At 41.1% G+C, this 27,061-nt stretch overlaps 1 protein-coding gene across 3 annotated transcripts in view; it reads left to right on the forward strand.

Annotated features, from left to right (window-relative positions):
* Positions 1-25,576, forward strand: part of NFATC1 (nuclear factor of activated T cells 1) — a 140,230-nt gene extending 114,654 nt beyond the window's left edge. For all 3 annotated transcript variants that reach the window (XM_081014164.1, XM_081014163.1, XM_081014165.1), the window contains exon 10: positions 22,955-25,576. In XM_081014164.1, coding sequence (XP_080870290.1) covers positions 22,955-23,004 — 50 coding nt within the window. In that variant the 3' untranslated portion in view covers positions 23,005-25,576. The remainder of the gene's footprint in view (positions 1-22,954) is intronic.
* Positions 25,577-27,061: the final 1,485 nt, after the last annotated feature.

Consider the following 27,061-nt stretch of genomic DNA (forward strand, 5'->3'; position numbering starts at 1 on the left):
CAGCTCTTCAGCATCCTTTTTAAAAGGTGGAGACCACTGTACTGTGTGTAGTATTCCAAACGCAGCCATGCCATGTATTTGGTACAAACACATTGCAATTTGAGTCGCTTTGCATCACTGTCAGCAGCAGAGCAAGCTCCTCATCAGCCTGACAACTCATCCTCCAGGTCCTTGCCAGCAACCTCTGGTGGGCTCTTCCCCACAATCTGGAAACCAGTGGCCTAGAAAATGTCAACAATAATATTGTTTAAAAATCTTCCAATTTTTCCATGAAACTACCTGCTATTTATTTGAAATCTTTCTGAGTTCTGTAATATGTTTTTCCCAGGCAGCTGTGCCTTTTTCCTTATTGTTTTCTTATTGGAAACATGCAACCTCCCCCACACACTTTTTCCCTCCCAAACACCCACAGTCATGGTAAAGAAAGGACATGAAAGCCTTAGTGTCTGAGTCACTGCTCCTTCCTTATCTGTCCTTTGGAGACATTAGCTAATCAAAGTTTGATACTCAGTACAATAGGACCAGTGCGCAGTGGCTCCCTCTGTTATCCTAACCAGCATGGAAACTTATTATTCCCATGGTCACAGCAGAAGGCTGGGTTTGCTTCTAACTTCACTGCCCTCGGCCTAGAGGGCTATCTTCAGCAAGCACAAATCTGATGCCGTATGTATGCCTCTGTTATCAGCTTCCAGTATAAATGTCTTCTTTCACCCTTCCCCCCGCCCTTCTTCTTTCCCACCCGATTCATGAAAATTTGTGCCCTGGGATGCTTCTCTATCAGGCTCTTGCAGCTGCTGTTGTTTTAGATACGGCAGGAAGCAGGTACCGGAAAACACTTAGTGCTCGCGGCCCTCAGAAAAATCGAGAAATTCCTCTGGTTTACTCAAGGCTCTGGCTCCAACAAAAGCCAGAGAGAGAGAGAGAGGCCCTCAATCAGACAACTGTGTCTGGGCTGCAAATGTCAGAACTGAGGTTTTAGCCATCACCTTCTTGCAGGGTACTCCAGAGATATTTGATACGGCTGTGTAAATCATGAAGTACTTGGCGCTGAGAAAAAAGTTCCACTTCAGTTAACATTGCAGAAGTGGGACTGACACGTGTGCAGCCAGCGCAAGCAGAGACGTCTGCTAGCACAGTTTTCAGCCAGCTAAGGAAAGCCCCCCACCCCTTTTTCTTAAATTTCCCATGGGACAGGGCCTTCTATAAAGCCACTCCGTTTAATGCTATCGCTTTCTCGTGCCCAACGTACGCGTAAAAGTACATCGCCTCCAAGGTTTGTTCACTGCGTTTCTGTAAATGCTTTTAGCAGCACCTGGAAGGGGGGGGGAAGGGGAGGGGGAAAGTATTTGGCCAAGGAGGCCGACAGAAAATAGAGAGCAAACTCAGTGAAACTAAAAACGGCATTCTGTTATTTCTTTGTTTGAAGTCAGGAGAATAGGATGCTGCCTTATCTGTTTTCTCCAGCAGTGTTTAGGAGGGCTGAAGCACATAAAATATACAGGAAAATATAGCAATTGGCTGTACATTTTTTAAAGTTTTCTTTAAAAAAACAAAAAAACACAGACATTATACATACATATAGTATATCAATTTCAGATTCCCCTCCCCTCTCATATACTAAATAGTTGCTTATTTCAAAATAAGGTCCTAGAAGCCAGCTCAGAGCTGATAAAGAGGGGGTCAGCCCACAGCCACCAGCAGTGAAGAGCACAATTCACACACACACACACACACACACACACACACACACACGAACTAACCCCACATTGCTTGCCTAAGCTTGCCCCCAGTCTCCCAAAATTAATGGACACTGTGTGACAGAGCAGTGCTGTTTAGTGGACTGACTCCCTAGTTAACATCTGTAAATGTTTGGGGGAGAGAAATTACATATTAAGACGTTTCTTTTTTAATTATGCTCTCCAGATGAGATTGGTTAAGAGCAGAGAAATGTATCCCACAGCGACTGATGTCAATAAGCGAGCAGTCCCTAAAGCTGGCCAGCACTGGGAAAGCTGTGCTAGTTGCTGCTTTTGGCTCTGCTCCCTGCTTTATAATGTCAAAACGTAGAACTGCCTTTATATGCACTTTCATTTTTTCCTCCACAGTAGCAGTTGCCAGCAAGCTGTAAACTACCATATATCACTCAGATTTAAAGAACCTAAACTTTAAAACAAATTAAACATTTGTTGACATTGTAATAAAATCCCAAACTGAACTGAACAACTCAGTAAAACTACACTACAATTACTTTATGGATTTAAGATTGTTTTCTGGTATTCCCAGATGCCCTGTGCAGGAAAGTTATTTCCTTTTGGCAGAAGGAGAGGTCCCTGCATAGATTAAGTTCTGTGGCAAACGGGAGGTTAAAGTCTTGTGGGAGAAGGTTGGTATCATCTCTTCCGCAGTCCAGAACTACGATTTGTCCAGATTTCGGCCGGCAAAACTCCCACCCACTAGGTTTAAGGAAAAAATCAGGGCAGTGCACATTTTTAAAAGAATGATTTAAAATGTCCATCTGCCTGTTAAAAATATTTACACGGTTGGATAAGAGAAAGGCAAGCGAAAGTGACTCAGCCTCCACTCAAAAACAGGTAATTGCCTGAGTTTCTTTCTCTCTCAACTTTTCTTATCTTCCATCTCCATGCTTAGCTGTAACATTCTGTGTTCTTTTTATAAGCATTTTCCCTTTCTCACTGAAGTGGAAACCACTACTTCCCAGTTGAGTTAAATGCCAAGTTTCCATTCTTCTTAAAACTTCCTTCCAAAACAGGTTGGAATGAAAGTATTTCAGAAATGTGTGTAGACGGAAGCTACCCAAGATAATCATTTGTGCAATGCTGCTTTAGAAAAGGTGTGGTGAAGTGGGAGAGGCTCCTACTTCTACCTGTCCAAAGAGAAATCTCAGGATGCACAACGTTTACTCATAACTTTTAAACAAATCATGTTAACTGTTTTTAGGCAGGGCAAGATTAGCCATGAAATATGAAAGGGACAACTTGTCTAGGGCCCCTATCATTTTCAAGTAAGGTAAAGGTAAAGGGACCCCTGACCATTAGGTCTAGTCGTGACTGACTCTGGGGTTGTGGCGCTCATCTCACTTTATTGGTCGAGGGAGCCGGCGTACAGCTTCTGGGTCATGTGGCCAGCATGAACAAGCCGCTTCTGGAGAACCAGAGCAGCGCACGGAAACGCTGATTACCTTCCCGCCGGAGCGGTACCTATTTACCTACTTGCACTTTGATGTGCTTTCGAACTGCTAGGTTGGCAGGAGCAGGGACCGAGCAACGGGAGCTCACCCTGTCGCGGGGATTTGAACCGCCGACCTTCTGATCGGCAAGTCCTGGGCTCTGTGGTTTAACCCACAGCGCCACCTGCGTCCCATCATTTTCAAGTACTCCTGCCTTTAATCGCTTTCTTCAAGACTACAGTCCTACAAACCCGGACTCATGTGCAGGGAAGACCTGCTAGAGAGGCTGCTACAAATTGTGCTACTGGGAAGTCATTCTTTTAAAATTTAAAACAGGGCTGCCTGTTTAGCTGTTCAGTGATGCTTTGAGCTGTACACCTACTTCCCCCTCCCCCATGCATATATGGAGCTGTGAAAAGCCACAACAGGACTAGAGCCTTCATAGTTATGGAGAAGCCTTGAAAATGTGTAGCTGATGTATGCTGAAGAACCAGAAACCTAAGAAAATAGACACACACTCCAACATCTCTCAGATAAAAAACTTGGCACTTTTTGTGTTCAAAATTACAATTTTCAGTCTGCAACGAACATACTCCAAAGAATTTCCAATGAATTTTAATAAAATCTGGGCCTATTCAAGTTGAACATTCTACTCTCTTAGGGGTTCAATTTCCCTTATATTTTTCTCTGCAAATGAAAACACGCATGCATGTACGTGCACATAGTCATGGGTTTTTGTACTATGGATTTCAGCTTTTCTCTAGGGCACATTCATGCATTCATGCATATAAGACACCAGTGTAGTGCTTCCCTTCAATAGGTTTCTATAGTTAAATGTTGCTGAATGAGCTTCAGACAGTGGTCCTGCACCCATTTACCTGAAAGTAGAGAGTAACCTCCATTGAACTTCTGAGTGGACATATCCAGGGTTGTGCTGTAAATTGCAGTTGTTCAAAAAGTGCAAGCAGATTGATTGTGGTTTAAACTATCCAAAGTTTGTTTTAAATACAGTTGTACCTTGGAAGCTGAATGGAAGCCGTTCCGGAAGTCCTTTCGATTTCCAAAATGTTCGACTTCCAAGGTACAGCTTCCGTACTGGAAGCCACCAAAGCCCCGTCAGACGTTCGGGTTCCAAAGAACGTTCGCAAACCAGAACACTCACTTCTGGGTTTGCGGCATTCGGGAGCCAAAATGTTTGACTGCTAAGGTGTCCATCAGCCAAGGTACAACTATAACTGCTGTGGTCAGTTTACTAATGCCCTATGCTTCAGAAAGCCAGTGCAGGGCAAGCTTATTGCAGAATAAACAATACAACATACAGAAGGCACAGGAGAGCTTTCAGTCATGTTTAATGGGGCAAATATATCTGTGCATGCTCAAGCAATCAGTAAAATTTTGGTATCAGTTTAGAGTTGCATAAGAACTGAAAAATATGCCCATTTATATTGCTCCCTTAGAGATCCTAGACACAAAGTGCTATGCAGAATAAGGCCTCCAGTGTGTACCAATAAAGTAGACTATGTGCTGTGTAGCCAATGATACTCCTTCGCAGAGAAGACCCATTGAAAACAATGAACATAACTAACCTAGGCCCATTATTTCAGTGTCTCTGTTCTGAGTAAAACTTAGTTGGAGGCAACCCCTTGACTCCTGCATATGCAGGTTGCAAGTGATTTTGCTTTCAGATACCAAAGGAAATCAGCATTGCGGCTTTAATACAGGCGGCCTGTTTTGTCTGCTACAGGTTTTGTGTGCAAAATGTGCTGCTGAATGCTCAGGATTATTACAGTTCTTTTATTATTTAAACTGCTGAGCAATTGAACGAAGAGCACAGCTAAATTTCAGAGAATCTTTTTTTCTTATGTACTGCAGAATCACAACCCAAGCCAGGATGACACATCGTAACTTTCCAAATACCGATATGGTGAGGTGTTTTCTCAGGAAATTTAAGAGAAAACAGAAAATGATCGTACAGGCAGATTGCTATTGATTGCTTTGAAAGTACAATGCAGAATGTTCTGAGTCATTCCAGTGGGCTTTAAAAAAAGAAATAACATTCTTCCATGTTTCCCACAGTGAAAATTCTGACAATTGGGTTTGCTCATCTGCCAAGGAAGAGGAGAAAGGAATAATCTGATTGGGGCCTATTGGTTGGACCATATTAACCACTGCCCCTAGATCAGGGGTAGTTAACGTGATGCCCTGTAGATGTTCATAGAATCATAGAGTTGGAAGAGACCACAAGGGCCATCGAGTCCAACCCCCTGCCAAGCAGGAAACACCATCAGAGCACTCCTGACATATGGTTGTAAAGCCTCTGCTTAAAGACCTCCAAAGAAGGAGACTCCACCACACTCCTTGGCAGCAAATTCCACTGTCGAACAGCTCTTACTGTCAGGAAGTTCTTCCTAATGTTTAGGTGGAATCTTCTTTCTTGTAGTTTGGATCCATTGCTCCGTGTCCGCTTCTCTGGAGCAGCAGAAAACAACCTTTCTCCCTCCTCTATGTGACATCCTTTTATATATTTGAACATGGCTATCATATCACCCCTTAACCTCCTCTTCTCCAGGCTAAACATGCCCAGCTCCCTTAGCCGTTCCTCATAAGGCATCGTTTCCAGGCCTTTGACCATTTTGGTTGCCCTCCTCTGGACACGTTCCAGTTTGTCAGTGTCCTTCTTGAACTGTGGTGCCCAGAACTGGACACAGTACTCCAGGTGAGGTCTGACCAGAGCAGAATACAGTGGCACTATTACTTCTCTTGATCTAGATGCTATACTCCTATTGATGCAGCCCAGAATTGCATTGGCTTTTTTTAGGGTTGGACTACAACTCCCATCACCCCAGACCATTGGCTGTGAAGTCTGGGCCTGATGGAAGTCGTAGTCTCAGAACATCTGGAGGGTGCCACATTGACTATCCCTGCCCTAGATTCACCTAACTGCTAGTCCTGGGAGTAGCATCTCTTCTGAGAGGAGAAGCAAGTAGTACATGCAAAGTGTTTAAGTAGTTCTAGTGAAAAATGGAAGCTCTACAGCTCTCACTTTCAAGGCATTCTGCCTAGTCTTCTTCACCAGATTACTTTGAGAGCCTGGAATTGGGTATTCACATGTGGCTCTCAGGCTGGGAAGCTAATCTATAAACTCTCCACAGTTTGAACAGAAGATAGTTTCTCCCAAGAAAACAGGTATGTATTCGCAAAATTCAGAGGGTGGGGGTGCTTTCCCTTGGCCTATAGCAAGGGGTTGTACAGCAGAGCTCAGCTTTTCTGTACACTTCATGCACACGTTCCTCCTTTTCCCACCACACATTAATCTTTCCTCAGCCAAGTAGCAATGAACTCCTGTCACCATCATTATTTATAGTGCACTATATGTGGCTTTCTGTGGGGTGGAAAGTTGTGAGTCCCAGACAAAATTCATATCATTCAGCTAACTGGTTAGTTTATTTCTTGGTGGGAGATAGTAGTTATCATGGCTAGTTGTGCGAGATATCAGAATACACACCTATGTCACTGTTTCTGCTTTTCGTTATTTAAAAAAGTGCATCGATCTGTCTCTCCAGATTACAAGCAAATGTTTAATTGGGACATTTGTATTTAACAGTACCTGGGTCATCAGTGAGGCAGGATAATTCTAAGCATCAGCTGGTTGTGAACACAAATAAGACTGTATTTTGGTACTGATTAAAAAATTATTTGTCATTACAGAATATTTCTCAACATTGTACATAATGAGCAATTCATCAAAGAATATTAGATGTAATGATAGTTTCATTTGGTAGAGAGAGGTCATTGTTGTTGTTGTTTAGTCGTTTAGTCGTGTCCGATTCTTCGTGACCCCATGGACCAGAGCACGCCAGGCACTCCTGTCTTCCACTACCTCCCGCAGTTTGGTCAGACTCATGTCTGTAGCCTCGAAGACACTATCCAACCATCTCGTCCTCTGTCGTCCCCTTCTCCTTGTGCCCTCCATCTTTCCCAACATCAGGGTCTTTTCCAGGGAGTCTTCTCTTCTCATGAGGTGGCCAAAGTATTGGAGCCTCAGCTTCAGGATCTGTTCTTCCAGTGAGCACTCAGGGCTGATTTCCTTAAGAATGGATAGGTTTGATCTTCTTGCAGTCCACGGGACTCTCAAGAGTCTCCTCCAGCACCATAATTCAAAAGCATCAATTCTTCGGCGATCAGCCTTCTTTATGGTCCAGCTCTCACTTCCATACATCACTACTGGGAAAACCATAGCTTTTACTATACGGACCTTTGTTGGCAAGGTGATGTCTCTACTTTTTAAGATGCTGTCTAGGTTTGTCATTGCTTTCCTCCCAAGAAGCAGGCATCTCTTAATTTCATGGCTGCTGTCACCATCTGCAGTGATCATGGAGCCCAAGAAAGTAAAATCTCTCACTGCCTCCATTTCTTCCCCTTCTATTTGCCAGGAGGTGATGGGACCAGTGGCCATGATCTTCGTTTTTTTGATGTTGAGCTTCAGACCATATTTTGCGCTCTCCTCTTTCACCCTCAATAAAAGGTTCTTTAATTCCTCCTCACTTTCTGCCATCAAGGTTGTGTCATCTGCATATCTGAGGTTGTTGATATTTCTTCCGGCAATCTTAATTCCGGCTTCGGATTCATCCAGCCCAGCCTTTCGCATGATGAATTCTGCATATAAGTTAAATAAACAGGGAGACAATATACAGCCTTGCCGTACTCCTTTCCCAATTTTGAACCAGTCAGTTGTTCCATATCCAGTTCTAACTGTAGCTTCTTGTCCCACATAGAGATTTCTCAGGAGACAGATGAGGTGATCAGGCACTCCCATTTCTTTAAGAACTTGCCATAGTTTGCTGTGGTCGACACAGTCAAAGGCTTTTGCATAGTCAATGAAGCAGAAGTAGATGTCTTTCTGGAACTCTCTAGCTTTCTCCATGATCCAGCGCATGTTTGCAATTTGGTCTCTGGTTCCTCTGCCTCTTCTAGAGAGAGAGAGGTCATTAGGTTTCTTATAATTACACATTGCTGGAACATTAGTTACTATCAAATCAACGGACCAGACATGTACGCTCTCTAATTGATTTTATGTAATTACAAGTATGAGCAGCAGTAACTATAAGGACTGAAATAATCTGAAATCTACAGCCTTAAGTACCAGGTTAAAAGGGTTGTTTGAGTAAGTGTAGAGGCCCTAAGAAGACCATAGTAACAGCCATTAACAAAAAATAAATAAATCAAAGTTTAATGCATTTTAAAGGCTGATATTTTGTAAACTATTCATTATGAGGCATTTAGGGGAGTTTATACCTAGATAAAGCCATCTGGTTTTATTTCAACCACAACATGTTTGAATTATTTAAACATTGCACAATTCTAAGAAATGTTTATGATTTAAATTCTGCTATCACAACAGTTTATATCAGGATGAGAGTGCCTGCTGGCATATTGATTATTCAGAAGCAGACAAGAAGAGAGAATTACTCATGCCATATTCACATTGAAGCATCCTATACTCCTATGCAAACTGTAGGTGCCACCTTACACTAATTTTTTAATAAAATCATAGAATTGTAGAGTTTGAAGGACCCCTGAGGGTCATCTAGGAGTCTCAACTAGATCATACATGACAGATGGCTACTCAACCTCTAATTAAAGACCTCCAAGGAAGGCGAGTCCACCACCTCTCATCGGAGTCTGCTTCGCTGTTGAACAGCTATTACTGTCAGACAATTATTCCTGATGTTGGAATTTCTTGAAGTCATTTGTTTGGGTCCTAGACTCTGGAGCAGGAGAAGACAAGCTTGCTCCACTCTCCATGTGACAGCCCATTCAATATTTGAAGATGGCTGTGATATCTCCTCTCAGTCTCCTCTTTACCAGATAATCATACCCAGTTCTCTCAACTGTTCCTCCTAAGCAGTGTTAGAAACTGCAATGTGAAAGCTAGGAGTTAAATGGCGCCTCAAACCTAGGTTATGGGTGGAACGTCGAGGCACACTTTTTATAACAAGAATACAGACCTGGAAATGAATGAACTGCAGCTAAAATATTATGTTCGTTTTTCACATGGTCTAGTCCTTCCCCTTCCCACCCCCCCCCCAATATTCTTAAGAGGGTCTCTTCTCCAGAGGGTAGCTGGAAGTGGGGAGGCAGAAAAAGCTGCTCCTTTCCTTCCACTGCAATTTTAATCTGAAATCTTAGGCACATTACTGCTCGCACTAATGAAATTCCCTGTCACGAAATGTGCCTAGAACAATGGGAGTTTCGAACACTGCTCATAAGGCTTGGTTTCCAGACCCTTAATCATCTTGATTGCCCTCCATGTTCCATCTTGTCAGTATCCTCCTTAAATTGTGGTGCCAGATATGGTCTGACCAAGGCGGACTATTACTTCCCTTGATCAGGGCACTAAGTCATTGATGCGGTGGAATAAGCTTCCTGTTCTCATGGATGAAACTCTCAAGTGGTTTTAGTGGAAACTTCTTTACAAGCAAGAGTGTATATGTGGAGAAATTAGGGATTTGGGGAGTAGGATAGAGAAGGTTTGAGACAAAAATGACATATTCTGATATACTAAAACCCTGGGGATGCCACTTCTCCTGGAATAGCAAATGCATGTCTAGAACTCTCTTGAAGTGCGTAAAGGCAAGTTGCAAGGAGAAACTGGCAGGTGGAATAAAGTTTGTGCATCCATCCACCTATTATTTCACTCCTGAAAACTGCCCCCTCCCAAAGCTGATTTTCAGAGGAGGAAAATGAGGTTCTGTTTCCAAACACAAGTAGGATGGTAACTTACCTGAAGAAATCATGGATCAGGAAAACATTTATACAACATTTAGAAATCCTTGTGCACTTAATAGTGCATTCCTATTCATGCTTACTCAGAAGTAAGTCCTAGTGTGTTCAGTGGGGTTTGCTTCATAGGAAGTGTGTTTAGGATTGCAGCCTTAATGGTGGAAGTTGCCATTGAACTTCCATAAAATTAGACTGCATGCTGCAGTCACAGGCCTGGAGAAAATGTAATTCCTTCCTAGTAAAATCATTAGATACTGTATGTTTGTGTGGGTGGGTGGGTGGGTGGGTGGGTACAAAATGTCTGCTGACAAGTGATATGTCTTTAAGTGTCATGTGACAAGATTTGGTGTGAACTATAATTGTTGCCAGATGTTTGCAGCGAGATGACGTGTCCTTGACCATAATTTGAGCCACACTTAATTCCATCTGGTTTTGTTTTTTACCATAAAATGTCAATTATTTAAAATCCAGCAATCCTAAAAAAACAACCTGTTTTACGTTCTGCTCTCATGACAGTCCTATATCAGGACCAGTAGGTACGCTGGGGTAGCCTTCATCATTCAATTAGGACCAAGAAAATTGTTTGAGATGTTTTTATTGGGTTTATTGTTATTTGCTTCTATTATGAAAAACAGGACTAAAGATAACATTTTTAAAAAGGAACCAAGAAAACAGAGATGACTTAGGCCATGTCTATACCAGCGTGGCCCATTTTCGCAGAGAGCACTCGCGCACTGCTTTGCAGTGCTTGAAAATATAGCTTTGAAACGCAGTTTATATTTTAAGAGGATTTTAAACTGTATTTTAACGTGGCATCTTAAAGCACTGCAGGATGATGGCACAACCACACTCTAAGCAACCACACCTGCAGTGCCTCATTCTGAGGAAGGACCCCAGTGGCTGGCTAGTTGTGGGCTATAGATGGGCAAGGGCATAGTCTTCCCACCATTTGCTGCCTGAGTCACATGGCTCCATGTGCCTCATGATATGGCCAGCCATTTCTGGAGGGATGAAAGGAAGGGCTTTAGAGTTATGAAGCACATGTACTGAAAGCTAATCAGAGCATTCTTTTTTTCCTTTTCTGCTACTATGGAACTACTAGGGCATGTTGGGTCTGCAAACTGTCCGTTGGCCATCAATGACTTAGGCTATCAAATGTTGACAAAATTCTAATGAAATCTATTTATTATTAATTAATTAATTAATTAAGCCAGAACTAGAAAATAGAAGCAATAATTCAGGGGGTCCACCTCACCTCTCTTCTTCCAGCCCTTTAACAGTTCAGGTTTTTAGCAGTGTTGGAAATGTAAAGAAAAAGAAGGATCATTTTATCATATGTGGTGGGAGTGCAAGAAAGTGAAGGGTTTCTGGGAAATGATATATAATGAGTTGAAGAAGATGTTGAAATATACATTTGTAAAGAAACCAGAAGCCTTTTTGTTAGGAATAACAGGAAGAGAGATAAATAGGAGGGACTATAAACTCTTTCAATACGCAGTAACAGCAGCAAGAATATTAATGGCCCAAAAATGGAAACAGGAGGAACTACCGACTCTTGAAGAATGGAGAATGAAACTTATAGACTACGCAGAATTGGACAAACTAATTGGGAAGATTAGATATCAACGGGACCACAAGTTCATCGAGGACTGGGGAAAGTTTGTTGAATATCTGAAAAGTATATGTGATGAACAAACAACGCTAGTGGGATTTAAAGAGGTTTTGTGAAAGGCAAAGGAGTATTGTTAAACAGAAATAAGACAGTAAGGGTTATAGTGAAATGCAATACTAAATTTAGAAATTGCGTAAAAATGGAAAAATATGGATGATTGGCAGAGAAGCTGATGGAAGTCCAAAAAGTTGAAATTTGTGAAAATTGTTTGATATGGCGAATTTGTATAATGGAAAATTTAATAAAAATTATTTTTAAAAAAACAGTTCAGGTTTTTAGCACAGGCTTTTTTATTTGACATAACGGTTACAGTAGGTTGTTTTGTTTTGTTTTGTGGTATGGAAATTCTGTGTAAAACTTGAATGCATGCCTAGCTTTTGCTTCACTTGTGCTATTAGGAATGTAAATACATAATTTTGGTTAAAATGTGGCTTTCCCTCCCTTAGTCCTCCTTCTTTTTGAGTGTATATGTATATTTATGTGTGAATTGAAGGGTGAGGGGACAGTTGCAACTTGCATTATGCTGGGCAGCTATTTCCGTACCTTTAAACTCCCACTAAGATACCTGTCTCTAAGAAAAGACTATGACATCTTCAGCATTGCTTTTAGCTTCTGTATGTGTGTGTTTGTGTGTTATCATTTTTTTGTCAAATATTTATAGACCAGATCAACACAACAATTTATAGATGACACAGTGGTCAGGAGAAACTGACACCCAGCAGAAACCAGTCTGACCCCATTTGCAGCAGAACAAACCCAAATTATCGTAGCTTTTCATTTGTGCTTGGCAGAAAATATTGAACTTAATGAGATTTGCCTGGGGTGAGTGTATGAATCCAGGAATGACACTGATATGGGATGAGAACCCAGGCAAGAGTTCTAGTCAAGTGGCTTCTACACAGATGTCAAGCACTGTTGAAATTTTCCCTGGTTTACCCTCCAAAGCATATCCATAGTATAATTTTTGCAACCTTAGTTATTGATGTACAGTATTCATTCATTCGTTCGAAATATTTATACTGTACCTCATCTACAGTGTTCAAGATGGCTTCCCACAAAATAAAACAAGACAACAAAATTTCACAAGCTTGGAACACATAGTTATAGTAATACAGTGGTACCTTGGTTGTCGAACTTAATACGTTCTGAGAGTCCGTTCGACTCCTGGAACCATTCAAAAACCAAAGTGCAGCTTCCAATTGGCTGCAGGAGCTTCCTGCACTCAATTGGAAGCCGTGGAAGCCACATCGGACGTTCTGCTTCCAAAGAATGTTTGAAAACTGGAACAGTTACTTCCGGGTTTTTCGCGTTTGGGAGCCAAAACGTACACGAACCAAGGCTTTCAACAACCAAGGTATGACTAACTGGCAGTAAGTAGTCTGTGTGGTAGGGCAGAGCCACCCTCTCAGCACCAACATTGCTGCAACTTACCTGGTCTGGATAGGGCATGGTGTCTGCAAGGTCAGGTCCTCATGGGGCATGCCTGCAGGAGCACTGGATTAACTCCTCCACTGGGCTCATGCAGACCTGACCTCACTGCTCTGCTGCAGCAATGATGGTGTCAAGGAGATGGCTCCACAGCTCCACCCAAGTGTGCAGGCCAATGCTGGTAATAGCCAGGATATATATAAAAACCATAGCTAAGTTGATAAAGCATGAGACTCTTAATCTCAGGGTTGTGGTTTTGAGCCTCACGTTAGGTGAAAAGATTCCTGCAGGGAGTTGGACTAGATGATCCTCCTGGTCCAACTCTGAGTCTATGGTTCTATGGCTGGCAATGCAGCAGGTGACTATAATAATTTGCACCCTCAAAGCTGACTGAAAAAAAGAAAGGCTTTGCACTTCATCTGGAACATCATCAGCAAAGTACATTTACCAACCAAGCATTTGGTTTTGCATTTACAATTTGGATTTTTCAAGCTAGCAAACAAAAGGAAAAGGAAAGGCTATCTCAGGTAGGAAAATTATTCCCCTCTAATGGCTGTCAAACATCACTGCCAAAACCCTATTCACATATGGGAGGATCAAGTTTTGTTAAAACCTGCTACTTGTTGTCACTCGTGTGTTTCACCGGCCTATTCTCTTGCTCCAAAAATAGCATGCCCTGTGGCAGTGGCTTATTATGATGAAAGAGATAAAAATAATTTATGATTTAGACACATCCAGAATACCTGAGGTAACACAAGATCCGGTTCCTTCATGGAATGTATGGTTATATTTTCCACTGCTCTGTAAGCCTTTTTGTTGTTGTTGCTAATTGTTTTGCATTTCTATTATTCTGTGGCTGGATCTGTTGTTCGTTGCCGCAGGGAAATATTGCTAGTTTCTGAATTGCCTTTCCATCCACGACAGAGTTCCTAACAACACCCTTCTTCCTTTGTGGTTATGTAATATTCCTATTTACACCTTTCTTATGTGAAAGAAGATTGCTGTGTTTTAATCAGTAGCGAGCGGAAATCCTGTCAATATAAATCCATGCCGCAATCCATTTAGGGATTTTGTTGTAGCCACCAGGGCACAGAGGAGTTACATCAGCACCAGGGCCCTGTAGGGCGGGCAGGAGTTAATATTTTCTCTGGCCCTACCCTACCACTGAAACTACTGTTCACCCCATTAGAAGAAACTGGCATGGATATTTTATTTTTAAAAGAGAGCACATAGGAGATAGTGAAGGGAAAGTGGGGGGGTTTTTTGGGGGGGGAGGTAGATGGCACAGGGGAAGGGGGCTCAGCTGTCCTCCTCACAGCATAGCATTCCTGATTAGAATGGAGGGAGAGTTCCTTTTATTACCAAAAAAATAAAGTAAAGCATTAAGGATGTATCAAACTCAATCACAGATCTCCAACATCTCTGCTGGTTTGAGTTACCCTTAATGCCAGAGAGGGGTGTGTTTGCCATTGGTTGAGATGCTCAATTTTTAAGGAGCTCAAGGCAAGCAGAGGTGGGGTCTAAAAAGAGGGGTGAAAGAAGCAGGAGGAGTTTAGGGAAACTGAGAAAGCTACATGTCAAAGGAAGGAATAGGAGTATAGCATGTGGATGTGAGGAAGACAGAGATATATATATATATATATATATATATATATATATATATATATATATACAGTGGCCAAAACGAGAAGGCAAAGAGGAGCATCTTAAAGAGAAAATATAAATGGAGGGGGGAGCGGGGAGAGAATGGGCAGAGAAAAGCGAGGTCCAATTGATCAGGAATGAGTATCGGTGCAAAAGGATGCAGCTAGGCCAATAGATCATTTCAAATCTGAGACAAATATCCTTGTATGATAATGGTATGATACAAAGTTAATGTGACCTATTCTAGAAACTCAAAGCTTTTACTAGTTGGCTGCTGGGGGGGTGGGGAAGTCTATATAGTATACACACACATAATCTGTCTAAATTTAAATGCAAATTTATTGGGTCCCTCCTACCTTTGACATCCATCCAATCAGACTGAGATCTGCAAAGCATCATTGGGGGCCAAGGAAAGATTGAAATAATACATAGACAAATCAAAACTCTTTTGACTATAGGCAGATTTAACTCAGACCTTCTGTTATATAGCAAAGCAGTGTGCCCACTTTTTGAATAACCCTCTTTAAAGTAAAGGTGTGAGCAACAAAGACTTATTTCACCCCCACAACATCACTAGAGTATAATTCCAGTTTTATTGATGAGGACCCTGAACCAACCCGGATCTTGTGACCATCCTCTGAGGCCCTTCTTTTTTTGCCTCCTCCATGAAAGGTCAGCAGTACGAGAACGAGCCTTTTCTGTGGTGGCTCCCAGCTTGTGGAATGCTCTCCCCAGGGAGGCTCGCCTGGCACTTTCATGACATATCTTTAGGCAGCAGGCAAAAACATTCCTCTTCTCCCAGACCTTTGGCTAGTTACACAATCTATGGCATTTAAAACTAGGCAGGGGGGGGAGTGTTATTATTTTTGTTTGTTACTGTGTTGTGCATTTTTGTGTTGATGTTTTAAACTGCCCTGTGATCCTCGGATAAAGGGCAGTATGGAAATTTAATAAATAATGATGATGATGACTTCTAAGCTCGTTTTCAGAAGAACTTTCATCTGTCCCCACATTGTTCCACAGGCTGTGAGACAGCTAACAAGTCAAAAGGGGTGCTGCCTTTTGCAGACTCTCCCTCTCACACAGCACAAGGTCCCTTGGGAGGAGTTCAGAGTCACATATCCCTTACTCACTGAGGTGATTTGCATGTTTAAAATAAATCGAACACCTCAGGCGTAGACAGGGCTTGCATCATGCATCGCCTCAACCACAAGTCCTTTTCAACAGAGGCAGCTCACACCTTCGGCAGCAAGTCTTCAAATTACAGAAGAGCGGGATGACTTCTCACACATCATTAATGATGTGCTCCCACATTGAGCTGTAGCACAGGAAATAATACCAGCTTATAATAAGAGGACCTGAATAGGACTACTTAAAATAAAGTTGGGTTGCATTTTGTTGGGCTTTCCCCCTAAAGAGTCTACTGGTTGGCTACCATTATGACTCTCTTATCTGCCTTGTTTTGCATCATTATGCCTCTGTTAGAGTGCAGTCAAAGTCCCTCATATTATAATGTTACAGCTCATGTCATTTATTTGTCAGTTTTTTCCTTCATAAGACTAGGCATAATTCCTCAGGAAAAGAAAGGGAAGGAGAAAACTATAGATAGACATTGTAAAAGCGACTTGTATTAAATAAAAATATATAGCCCACTGGGCAGAATTCTTTCGCTTTATTGGCACAAATGTTCATCTGCTCCATTGCTGTGATTTTTATTATTTGTTTGAGAGTTGGCCATGTATTCAATATAGTAAAAAGCAGCGGGCATTTTATTCTCTGGGAAGGAACTTACAATTTATTCCAAATTCAATGGAAACCAAGGGCATTCATCTCTGAGAAGGATCAAACACTGTCCTACACGTATAGTCAGATGTTGTATTGACATAATTCCATACATTAAGGACCATTGTTAAGAGAGGAAGCCAAATAATTAGTTTTTCATGAAATACATTCAGGGATGACAAGTTTATCTTCCATCCCAGGATTCACAGAAATTAAGCATTTTAATGTAAGTTAGCTCCACCTGAAATGGAACCCAAGTTTTCAAAAAGTCAGGCTCAAGTAAAAGCCAACGCTGTGTTTTACGTGTTTCTGGAACACTGGGTCCCCCAAAATTATGAGCAAAATGCAGAAATGGTAGCAACTAAGCATGCTCCATTTCTATACTGTCATCTCTACATTCATGGAATGATGGGGAAATCCTGGCCCCCAATTATCTGATTGGAGGAAGCCAACATGATGCCTTTCTGATGTTGTTGTACGCCAGTTCCCGTCTTCCCTGACTATTGGCCACGCAGTCTGGGGCTGATGAGAGGTGGAATCCAGCAAAATCTGTAGGGCTCTACATTGGCTCTACATGATCTAAATGGTGAAGAAGAGTCCAGCTTCAAAGGCCCAGTGCTTTTTTTCTTTTAAAAAAATGTTTAGGGGTTACTCTCATTTTCCTCCTCATATTGAAATACTGCCCCTCAATGAGGCCAAACTTAGATTCAAAAACTTAGATTCCTATAGAGACCTGTGTAAATGCACCTCTACATAGTCCTTCATTCCTCTGTTAGCAGTATTTGGGGGGTAAGGGCCATCCTTATGTAGTCAAACTGGCAACACCCACACATAAGAGAGAGGTATCATCAGACTCGGGGGGACCCCAAGTTCTGTAGTTCAGCAAAACTGGTGGGGGGCAGACTTAGGCTGCAACCACCCAGAATAGCACAGGGACAGTTTTCATGGCGATCATGGCTAGCCCTCCTAGTGAACTGTGGTCCCAATGATCATTTTATTTTATATGTATAAAAAAATAAAAACCTGACATAGATGCTGGTGGCGCTTTTAGGATCACATCTCATTTGACCCCAACACACGGAAAGCACATGAAGTGTTTCACGTTATTTATCTCCATGCCAGTAAAAGCTTCACCTGATCAGGTATCTGTTAGAGGCCCCAAATCAAGGCCAGTAAGAAAGTGTAGCCCTGCTCAAGGGTAAGGTTTTTAACAAACCTAATTTCATAGGAACACATAACATAACCTACCTTAAGCTAAGTCAGTCCATTGGTCCACCTACCTCCACACTGTCTACACTAGCTTGCAACAGCTCTTCAGGGTTTCAGACATTGGATTGAGACAAGGAGTCACCCTGTCTACATTCCTCACAAACGCTAGAAGGGACAGAGATACACACAATTTCATTGCCACTCTCTCCCAAGGTAAGATGTCCCAAATGTTACAGTGTGAGGCTGACCTGAGGATGTTGTTCAGTTTAGCACAACTCTGCTGCAGCTGCAGAATCTGCCAACATTCTGTCTCCATTATGGGTAACTTAACAATGGCATATCTTCCTGGAATACACCACTTAGCTTTGGAGCTGGGCACATGTTCTTCTGTCAGGTGAATGTTTCTCACACCAGTTGTTCTTGTGATTCAGGTGCAAACAGAAAGTTGTAGACTCTTAAGAAGACAATCCTATACACACTTAATTGGGAGTTAGTCCCATTGAGCTCAAGAAGTTGTACTGTATATAGGATTCCACTGTAAATATATTTTCTGAATTCACTCTGCTGCACAGTGATATTCTTAGGTGGAATATGGTGCAGTGTCTTGCTAATTTAAACATTGCTTTATTCCTTTTTTTTTTTTAAAGCAGGCTCAAAAACTTACTTTTCAGTAAGAATAATCTTGGGTCATTAAACTGCAAATTCAGCATTCTGCAGCCCATGCTTTAAATTCTTATCTCCTCTGCTGTTTAACAGTCTCTGTTCTTTAACTTGCATTTGCAAATGATGTATATCGTTGTAAAGTCATAGCAGATCTGAACTTGCATTCTTCTATGCACCAAAGCATTTGTGCTGTAGTCTGTGGTCTACTCTTGTATCATCTCATTAATATAATATGACACATTTTGTACTGAAAACAAAAGACGTTTTAATTTTATTTGTATTGTTTTAACTCTTTGTATTTGCCACCCATGGCTGCTGTGGGAGGAAGGGCATAATAATAATAATAATAATAATAATAATAATTCATTATTTTCTCTTTTGCCAATTATCTCCCATTTGTTTTCATTGTCATAAGCCTTAAGAAAGCTTTGATCTCTGGCTAAAATAGTCTGTGCTTTGGCTTAATTTAAAATTAATAGATGTTTTCATAGTAGCTTTGATAGGACCAGGATTACATCTATAGATCATTATTTTATAGCAAAGGTTACTTTGTGATTCTAAGAGCACCCAATTTAATATTGGGTGGAGGGTAGAGAAACTTCAGAAGAGTTTGCCTTGTAGGCAAAAGCATTTAAACTTTGTATGTTAATGTGATGAAATATAGTTGCCTCTAAAAGAAATAAATAAAACTATTGTTATCAGTTATGCTATTTTGTTTACACTGAAGCAAACTTTTCCATGGCAAGGTCATTTTAAAGTTAAATTCAGAAGAAAAACCTCCTTATTAAACCACAGTCTTGCCACATCCTGTTGCTGCAACATCTGATGGGTTTAACGACAGAAAAAATTATTTTTCAGGTCCCTTGACAGGTAGTGTGGTCACATGACAAACCTGCCTTTCTTAAATCTATTTTGGATTCTTTTTTTAAGAGAGAGGGTGCAGGGTGCTAGTGGGAAAGTGAGGATGACATGGAAACTTTCGCTCTGACAATTTTTTTAAGCAGAGAGCATGTTGGGAAACTGTAGGTGTAATTGGCAAGCTCGCAAAAAACCTCACATATTTTTAAAATGCTGTGCGAATGGTTAGTATAGGAAGGATTCCGCTCATCTCCAAGAACAGTATAATCTTAGACTGAAGTTTATGTCTTGAATTTCAGTTTGACCACAAACTGACTTGCATGATTTTTAGCATGCCAGCTATCTGCCTGTGTCCCTAAGTTACCTCACGTGCAAAACGAGTGTTAAGATGAGAAGCCCAGTCTTAAAGAGATGTAATAACCAGATTGGTTTATATAAAAGCCACTAATGTAAGGCTTCTGTAAGGGTTCTGTGCAAGTGGAAAGAGGTGTTTGTTAAATATTTTTAAATTATGAACGGATCCCTGCATCTGTTGACATTGGGACACAATGTTCAAGCTTTCTTGAAAAATGAAAATAAAGAATAAAACAAACCATTAGTTATCCTGTTTGCTTCTAGATATATATATGTGAATGACATCACTTAGTGACTGAACCACATTTTCATTCCCGAAATACAATAGTTCATAAAAGAAAGGATTACACATTAAGCTATCTAAAATGTGTTTGCTGTAAAACAACTGAAACATCAATTGGGCTACAATTTTAAAATTGACTACATTTTCAGGCAGTTGCTAGAGAATAGACCCAAAACTGTCTGTTTACTGATTGTGCTTTCTATTTGGGCTGAAGAGTAACTTTTCATGCTCAGGGATATTTGAAATAGCTTTTCTCCAGCTCTGTTGCTGTGCCCATTGCCCTGTTGCAAGATCACAGGTTTTGCTTATTTAAAAGAAGTATTAATATGCCATGACAAACATCAAATACAACATTTAGCTGTAAACCCTAATGAAATAAACAAACTGGATTCCCTCCCCTTCTCCCCATCTGGCTTTACAGGGTTTGTTTTCAACTTCAAGTGCACTAATAAAGGGAATCCAACCCAGAAGCACATCCACTCTTCTTCTTTTTGTTTTCAAACAGATGTTGGTGGGTATTTAAAGTAACAGTAGTATATTCATGACATATTCTCAATGACAGCCAATCAGTAGGGTCCCTTGAGATCCAGAAGTCAGGCTTCTGAGAAGGAATCCTCAAGTATGGACATAGAATTAAGGGCTTCTTCTCATGTTCATGGCAATTCCTGCTCCATATGGAAGAAGTCTACCATTGCTCTAGTTTCTGGAAACAGCAAGCTGCCTTATACAAAGCTGCCTTGGTCCATATTACTCAATGTTGTCTACATGGATTGGCAGCAGCTCTCCAGTTATGCCCAACTCTATGCCCAACTCTAACAAGAGTTATGCCCAACTCTAACTGGAGATGCTGGGGATTGAACCTGAGACCTTCATGTAAAGTAGATGTTCTTCCACCAAGCTATGGTCCTCAAAACACCAGTGTATGGTAGATTTAAGCTGCATAGTCTTCCACATGCCCTGGGACTTCTGAGGTTACTTGAGGAGCAGTGACTCAAAGGAACTGTTTCCTACCCAAATGGTGCTTAAAAGTGCTGTGTCAATAGAATTTCAAAGCAAGTCCAAAATCAAATGTTCTGTCAGAATGTGCACAGGCTCAAATATTTGCTGATGACTGGCCGGCCGTGTGTGTCCCCGATTGTAGCATCTTCTCAGAAGATTTGATGTCAGGAACCACTCACGGCACTTTCCATTAATGCAGTACGACATACCACATCACTTACTTTCCATGGTTGTTCACCAAAGCATTCTTATTGGTATGAATAAGTAGTTGGATTAGGCAAGGCAGGTAGTGTTGCAAGCTGATCAGACAAGCAGGCAAGGCAAGCAGCAAGCTGATCACACTGAGAAAGCAAAGCTAGAGCAAAACTCATACAGAGCCAATCAGGCCCCTGTTGGTTGATCAGGTCACCTGACCCAGCCGGGTTGGCAAGCTGCAATACCTTCTCTGGCCATTACGTTTGTGGTGGTGCTGCACAGGAAAGATCAGTTCAGTAAGCCTTTCAGCCCATGAGCTGCCTTGGTGCCACAAATTAATAAGGTAGCTGACCTCTGGTGCTCAAGGGCCCCAATACCTTACACAGATTTTCCTAAGGAAAACTGGCATTTAGATGTACGAAGCTATCGTAGTCCAATTTCTCTTATGCCACTCTGGAACCCAATTTAAGTTGCTTTCTCTCTCTAAAAATGTGCCATAGCGAAGAAACACTTTAAAAAAAAACCCCAAACTCATCTTTTTAAATCTTTTTAAAACTTTTAAAAAATAATAATAATCTGCGCACAGCTACAGGAAGTTTTGTTTTTGATCAGCATGGTCTTTTCTTGCACCAACAAATGGAATTATCCAAGCAGAAAGGATCAACAGCCCACAAGCAAAGGGAAATGTGGGCTTTTCCAGGCTAATTCCATGACGTGGGCATGTGTTTCCCCTTCGCTGTGATGTTAGGAAAGCTCCGAAGTGGTGACAGCCTTCCTGATGACATTTTGTCTATCTTAATGTAAATCAAGCAGTGGCAGGGACCACAGGGAGGAGAGGTGGAAATAGAAGGGATGTTGTGCAGCTCACTGTTGATATGCTCTGCCAGGTTCAGTCATTTCCTGCCCATCTGCCAAAAATCACAAGCGATAAATGGACATAGCCGGAGTGTGAGAAACTGCACAGCTCAAAAGTCGAGCAGGGGGTGAAGGGAATGAAAAAATAATAACCACGAGTAACGAAAACATTGCCATACTCTCTTCATCCCGCAAGTTAATGCTTAGATTATAGACCCTGTCAACTTCTTTCTTTAAATACCTGCTATGGCTTGCTGCCTTGTCCTCAGAAGTTTTCTGAAGGCGAATAAGGGGTTGTGTGCTTTGCTTTGCTTTGCTTTGCTTTGCTTTGCTTTGCTTTGCTTTGCTTTGCTTTGCTTTGCTTTGCTTTGCTTTGCTTTGCTTTGCTTTGCTTTAAAAACACAAAACACCCACATTTGCGTGCTTTCCATTGTTGAGGAAGACATGTCGATTTATCTGTTTCACCACTATCGGCTGCAAGCAAGCAAAAACACCAATTTAGGTCCCTTATTTCTTTCATCAACTCTCTTTCCCACTGTGGAAACTTCAGCATACGGAACCCCTATCCAACTGAGTCATAGCCATTTTCAAACATTCAGGTCAGCCCCCTGCTGTTTTGTGGGTTATGCTTGCAAGCTCAGGTCAGCTTATGTGCCATGGATCAGTTCTTCTATGGACTTCCTCTTCTTTGTCACTTTCCCCTTCAAAGCCAACCCAACTGGTTATATATATATATATATATATATATATGTAACTAAATTGCAGGGGTGGAATATGAGTGATGCAATACGACAAGGCCCCAGGTGCTCCTTTCTAATGGGAGCCTGGGAGCCCTGCATGAGTTTTCTTTAGGATTATGCGATCCTTTTGCTCTTGCAGTCCCATCCTGGTTTGATTGGCTACTTACTGGCATTTTATGCTTAGCATCTGTGACCAAAGAGAAACAGGCAACACTAATTCAAGTGCCTTTAAGTGTCACTTTTGACAGAAGTGTGTATAGAGCAATAACCCTTCTCTCCTTCTGTTTTCTTCTTCCTTGCAGTAAATGAAATAATTAGGAACGACCTCTCCAGCACCAACGTCCATTCATAGCTGGCCGTCTAGATATCCTGCTTTAAGCTCCGCTGAGACATCGGCTTCAGATAAATGGAAGATCCTCCCTGGTACCGCTCTGCTCTTTCCCTTTCTGGAATGTTTGGAACAATTACCTCTTCTCTGTATATCTATACATAAAAACTAATTGGCTGGCTTCAACCAAGGAAACACCTTCTGTCAAGAATATCATCTCATGGGAAATGGAGGACACAAACTCTGAAATGGTGCATTTCGCAAGTTGAAATAGGAAATGTGACACAAGTGGTGACTGACTGAAAACTGGCTTTCTTTTCCTTTGGGCTCTACTGGAAGTGCCTTATTTTGTTAGATTCTGACATCAGGACATTGTATTGGCAGCTTTGGATATGCTGCCATCCAAAGTATTTCTAGGCACAGTAACCATCAAACATACATTGGAACTTGGGATGTGTTGGAACTGTCTGTTGGTATGGGTATAAAACCCCCTGTTGGGTTGTATCAGCTCATTCATACTCAGAGTAGATCCATTCAGATAATAGGCAAGATTTTAGTGGGTCTACCCTGAGTATGATTTAGTTAGTTACAAGCCCTGGAAAGTAAAATACGTGTCTGAATTCCTGGATTTCTTCACTTTTGAACTGTATTTTACATCTTGTTGCCTTATTCCTGATGCATTTTTTTTAAAACAAACCCGGATTGTCATCTCAGTTCTATACTTTTCAGCCTATTGCAGGTCTTTGCTCATGTATCATAGGACTGCATGTTAATACTTTGACTTAGATCAATTTCTAGACATAGCACAAGAAAATTGAACAGCACAAAATATTAAGGTTGATGGACAAAAACGTGGATATCTATCTTTTCCTCAACTGTTTTATGTGTATGCTTATACATACAAACTAGCATTATATATGCCTTGTGGAGGCTTTGAATTCAGCAATAATTTCTGCTTCTGAGAATGCAGTCCTGATCCCCTGCAAATACTCTTGCCATTACTATGTTGTGGGTTTGTTATGTTTAAGACAATTATGCATTTTCTTTCCTCAAGCTGATAAGCAAGCACTTTAGACAGTCCAGAAGGATGCATATGAAACATGTATTAATTACCAAATGACAAAAGATGAGTTAAAAGCAAATGTAAATACCATTTTCAAAGAATGTAAAATATTTGTTCAATTATAAGATAATTATTCCACTGAAGCCTTATAACTCTCTGCTTTGTGTACAACAAATATTACCAAAAAAACAAACGTTTTAATATACAATGCTGTATAGTATGTTTTCAGAGCAGCTTCAAGTTTATAGAGTACATATGAAACTTAAGCATGTAATGTAGTCTTTGACATGGTATTTCGTACAACCAATAATGTTGTTACCGTATAGCTAGTAATGGCATATTATGTCACATAGACAAAAAGAAAGCATGACTCCATTTTTAAAGCATTTAACATTAGTATTGTGCCTTAGGAAATACGAGTGAACTACTCCGCAGTTACTAAGGTGGTGACTGAGTGCAGTGTACAGTTAAAGCAAACTCAACAGGTTTCACAAAAAGGTGAAACAGTCCTAAACATTTAGAAATATTACTCTGTACAATTATGTCTTACTTACTTTTTTTAAAAAATGAAAAGCCATATTTGTAACATTTGCACATTACTGTGAAAACATAAGAATATAATATGGCTGTATGTAAATATTATAACGTTACTGGTCCTTCTAATTGGGTGACTTCCCAACTGCTTAGCAAGAGATATTTATCCTGTACTCAGCTTTGTAGCAGTTGCATGCATTTCTCCTAGACTGCCATATTATATATACATATAAATTTTGACAGTTTTCAGCTAAACTTGTAGCTAGAAAATACATCAAACAAAGCACAACTTTCCACAGAAAGCTAGACTGGTTCAACTGTTTTTGACTCCTGCGGGAGGGGGATTTTTCATAAAATGATACACTTTAAAATGTCATATGTTAGCATCTATATTGTGTATATTGCAGGCACTTCCGTTTCAGGCAACTTTCAGTCTTCCAATATCATAATTGTACCATTCATCAAGAAGTGCTTCTGTATAATTTCCATTTGTTGCAACAGAAACTTGTGCGGGAGCAGCACTCCATAGATTAAACCATATTTTTGGACGTCCCTTGCCAACAATTGCTCTTTCTTCATGTATTCTACATTTAAAACATGTAGTTGCCAAGAAAGACATGGAGTTCCAGTGTAATTCTCAGACGTCCATTTCTCTCAATTTTCCTGAAATGTCAGAAGAGTGCAAGTGGAGGAACCTTCAGGCGGGCCAAAGGATTTTTGACTCTGATACAGAAATATCTTGGGCGAGGTGCTGACCACACAAGCACCACAATGTTTGCATTTCTGCAATAACTTTAGCAAGATAATCATATGTATTGTTCCCGGTATGTCACACCCCCTATTTGTCATTGTTTGTTTGTTTCATTTCTTTTGAGCTGTCTTGGAAGTTTGTTACATTCAACCCTAGCTCTGAAAAACTATGCATCTCTTGTATATGTATCCATGAATAATAATAATAATAAACCTGGTATGAAAAACCCGTATCTGATAAGAATTTTACATTCATTTTGTGGTTTGTTTTTTGCTTATTTGTTGGCAGAAATGCTGTTGGTTCAGGGTAGATGAGCACATGCAACAGAACAGGGTGGGAACAAGGTGGGAACATCTTAAAATGTAGAATGGGTTACAGCAGTGCAAACAAAGAAGCACATTTTTTGATGCTCTCATAGGTGAAGAAAGGAGGGAGAGAGTATTCCAAGAACAAAACTAGCAGGCTGATATCTCCATGATATGCTAGTTTTTGTGTATGTGTTTTCATGGAGAGAAGCATCCCAAACTGGCATTCCTGACTTTATGTCCTGCAACTGATCATCAGCAGTCACTGCCTGATCCACAGAGTTCTTTCTGGCTCATACCCTGATAATCAATGGTTGTATGGTAAGACTGGGAATTATCTGGAATGAGTAACATCAGCTGGCACACTGCTATACTAGAACAAATTCATGTTGTCACGAAGCAAATCCACCATGGCTCTAGAACTGATGATCAAGGGATGAGAGTCCGGCATACATTTTGAACTTGAAACAACATGCTGTATTCTGCCAGAGAAAGAATTACTGAGCCCTGGTCTATCTATGCATGCCACAGAATGACATGGTATGAGTGGTGTGTAATAGCTCAGAATGCAGAGCCACTTACAGTCATGCTACAGCCCATCAGCACCCTGTCTCTGGAGGTCGGGTGACACCAGAAGGGTGCTAGAGGTCTGGCCCTCAGCCTGCCTGACTCTAGCTTCCAGGTAGCCTCCTACCCTCCAACACGAATGCCTGATATTGCATCCCATCTATGGTTTCTTGGGATTGATATTTATGGGGGTAGTTTTTACCAGGGTAATTAAGTCCCAGTTCAAGGCAGGAATGCTTCATATTTTAATGTCTGTAGTGAGAAAGCTGTGTGTACAGTTGTATGTGCACTGTCTTCTATGTTGCATTACATTAGGAACCGGGGCGAGCCTACATGCATGACATCAGGGGTGATGCTAGTCTGTGCTCACACATTGGGTTGTATCCAATGAAGTCATCTTGTTCAGGCAAGGACTTCTGCTTGCACAACAGAGCACCCCCTCTCTGTTCCCCCCTGTGCCCACTATCTGTTCTGGGAGTTCTTTCAAACCTCCAGAATATTTGGGGAGACAGAGGATGGAGAGGAAGTTCTATTATGAAAATGAAAGCCCTTGTATGAACAGGATAACTTTGTTTGAATGCAGCCCATCCCAGGTTCAATCTCCAGAAAACATTTTGGAAAGGGAAGGAGCTCAAAGATAGAATAGATATTTCCTATGCACAGTGGTCCCGTTTCAAACTCCATTTGAAAGATCTCGGTTAAAAGGGTTGGGAAAGAGCTCTGCCAAGGGCCTTGGAGAACCACACAGCACCACAGGTATATAAGTTGTCATATAATTACAGTTAGTTCAGTTTTTGTTATATATTGCTAGCTGTGACTCAGGATTATGCAAAATAAACAGTAAAACTAATAGAAAAGTCA

The sequence above is a fragment of the Podarcis pityusensis genome (genome assembly GCF_964106645.2).
Source record: "Podarcis pityusensis genome assembly, chromosome: 7".
Taxonomy (NCBI): domain Eukaryota; kingdom Metazoa; phylum Chordata; class Lepidosauria; order Squamata; family Lacertidae; genus Podarcis; species Podarcis pityusensis.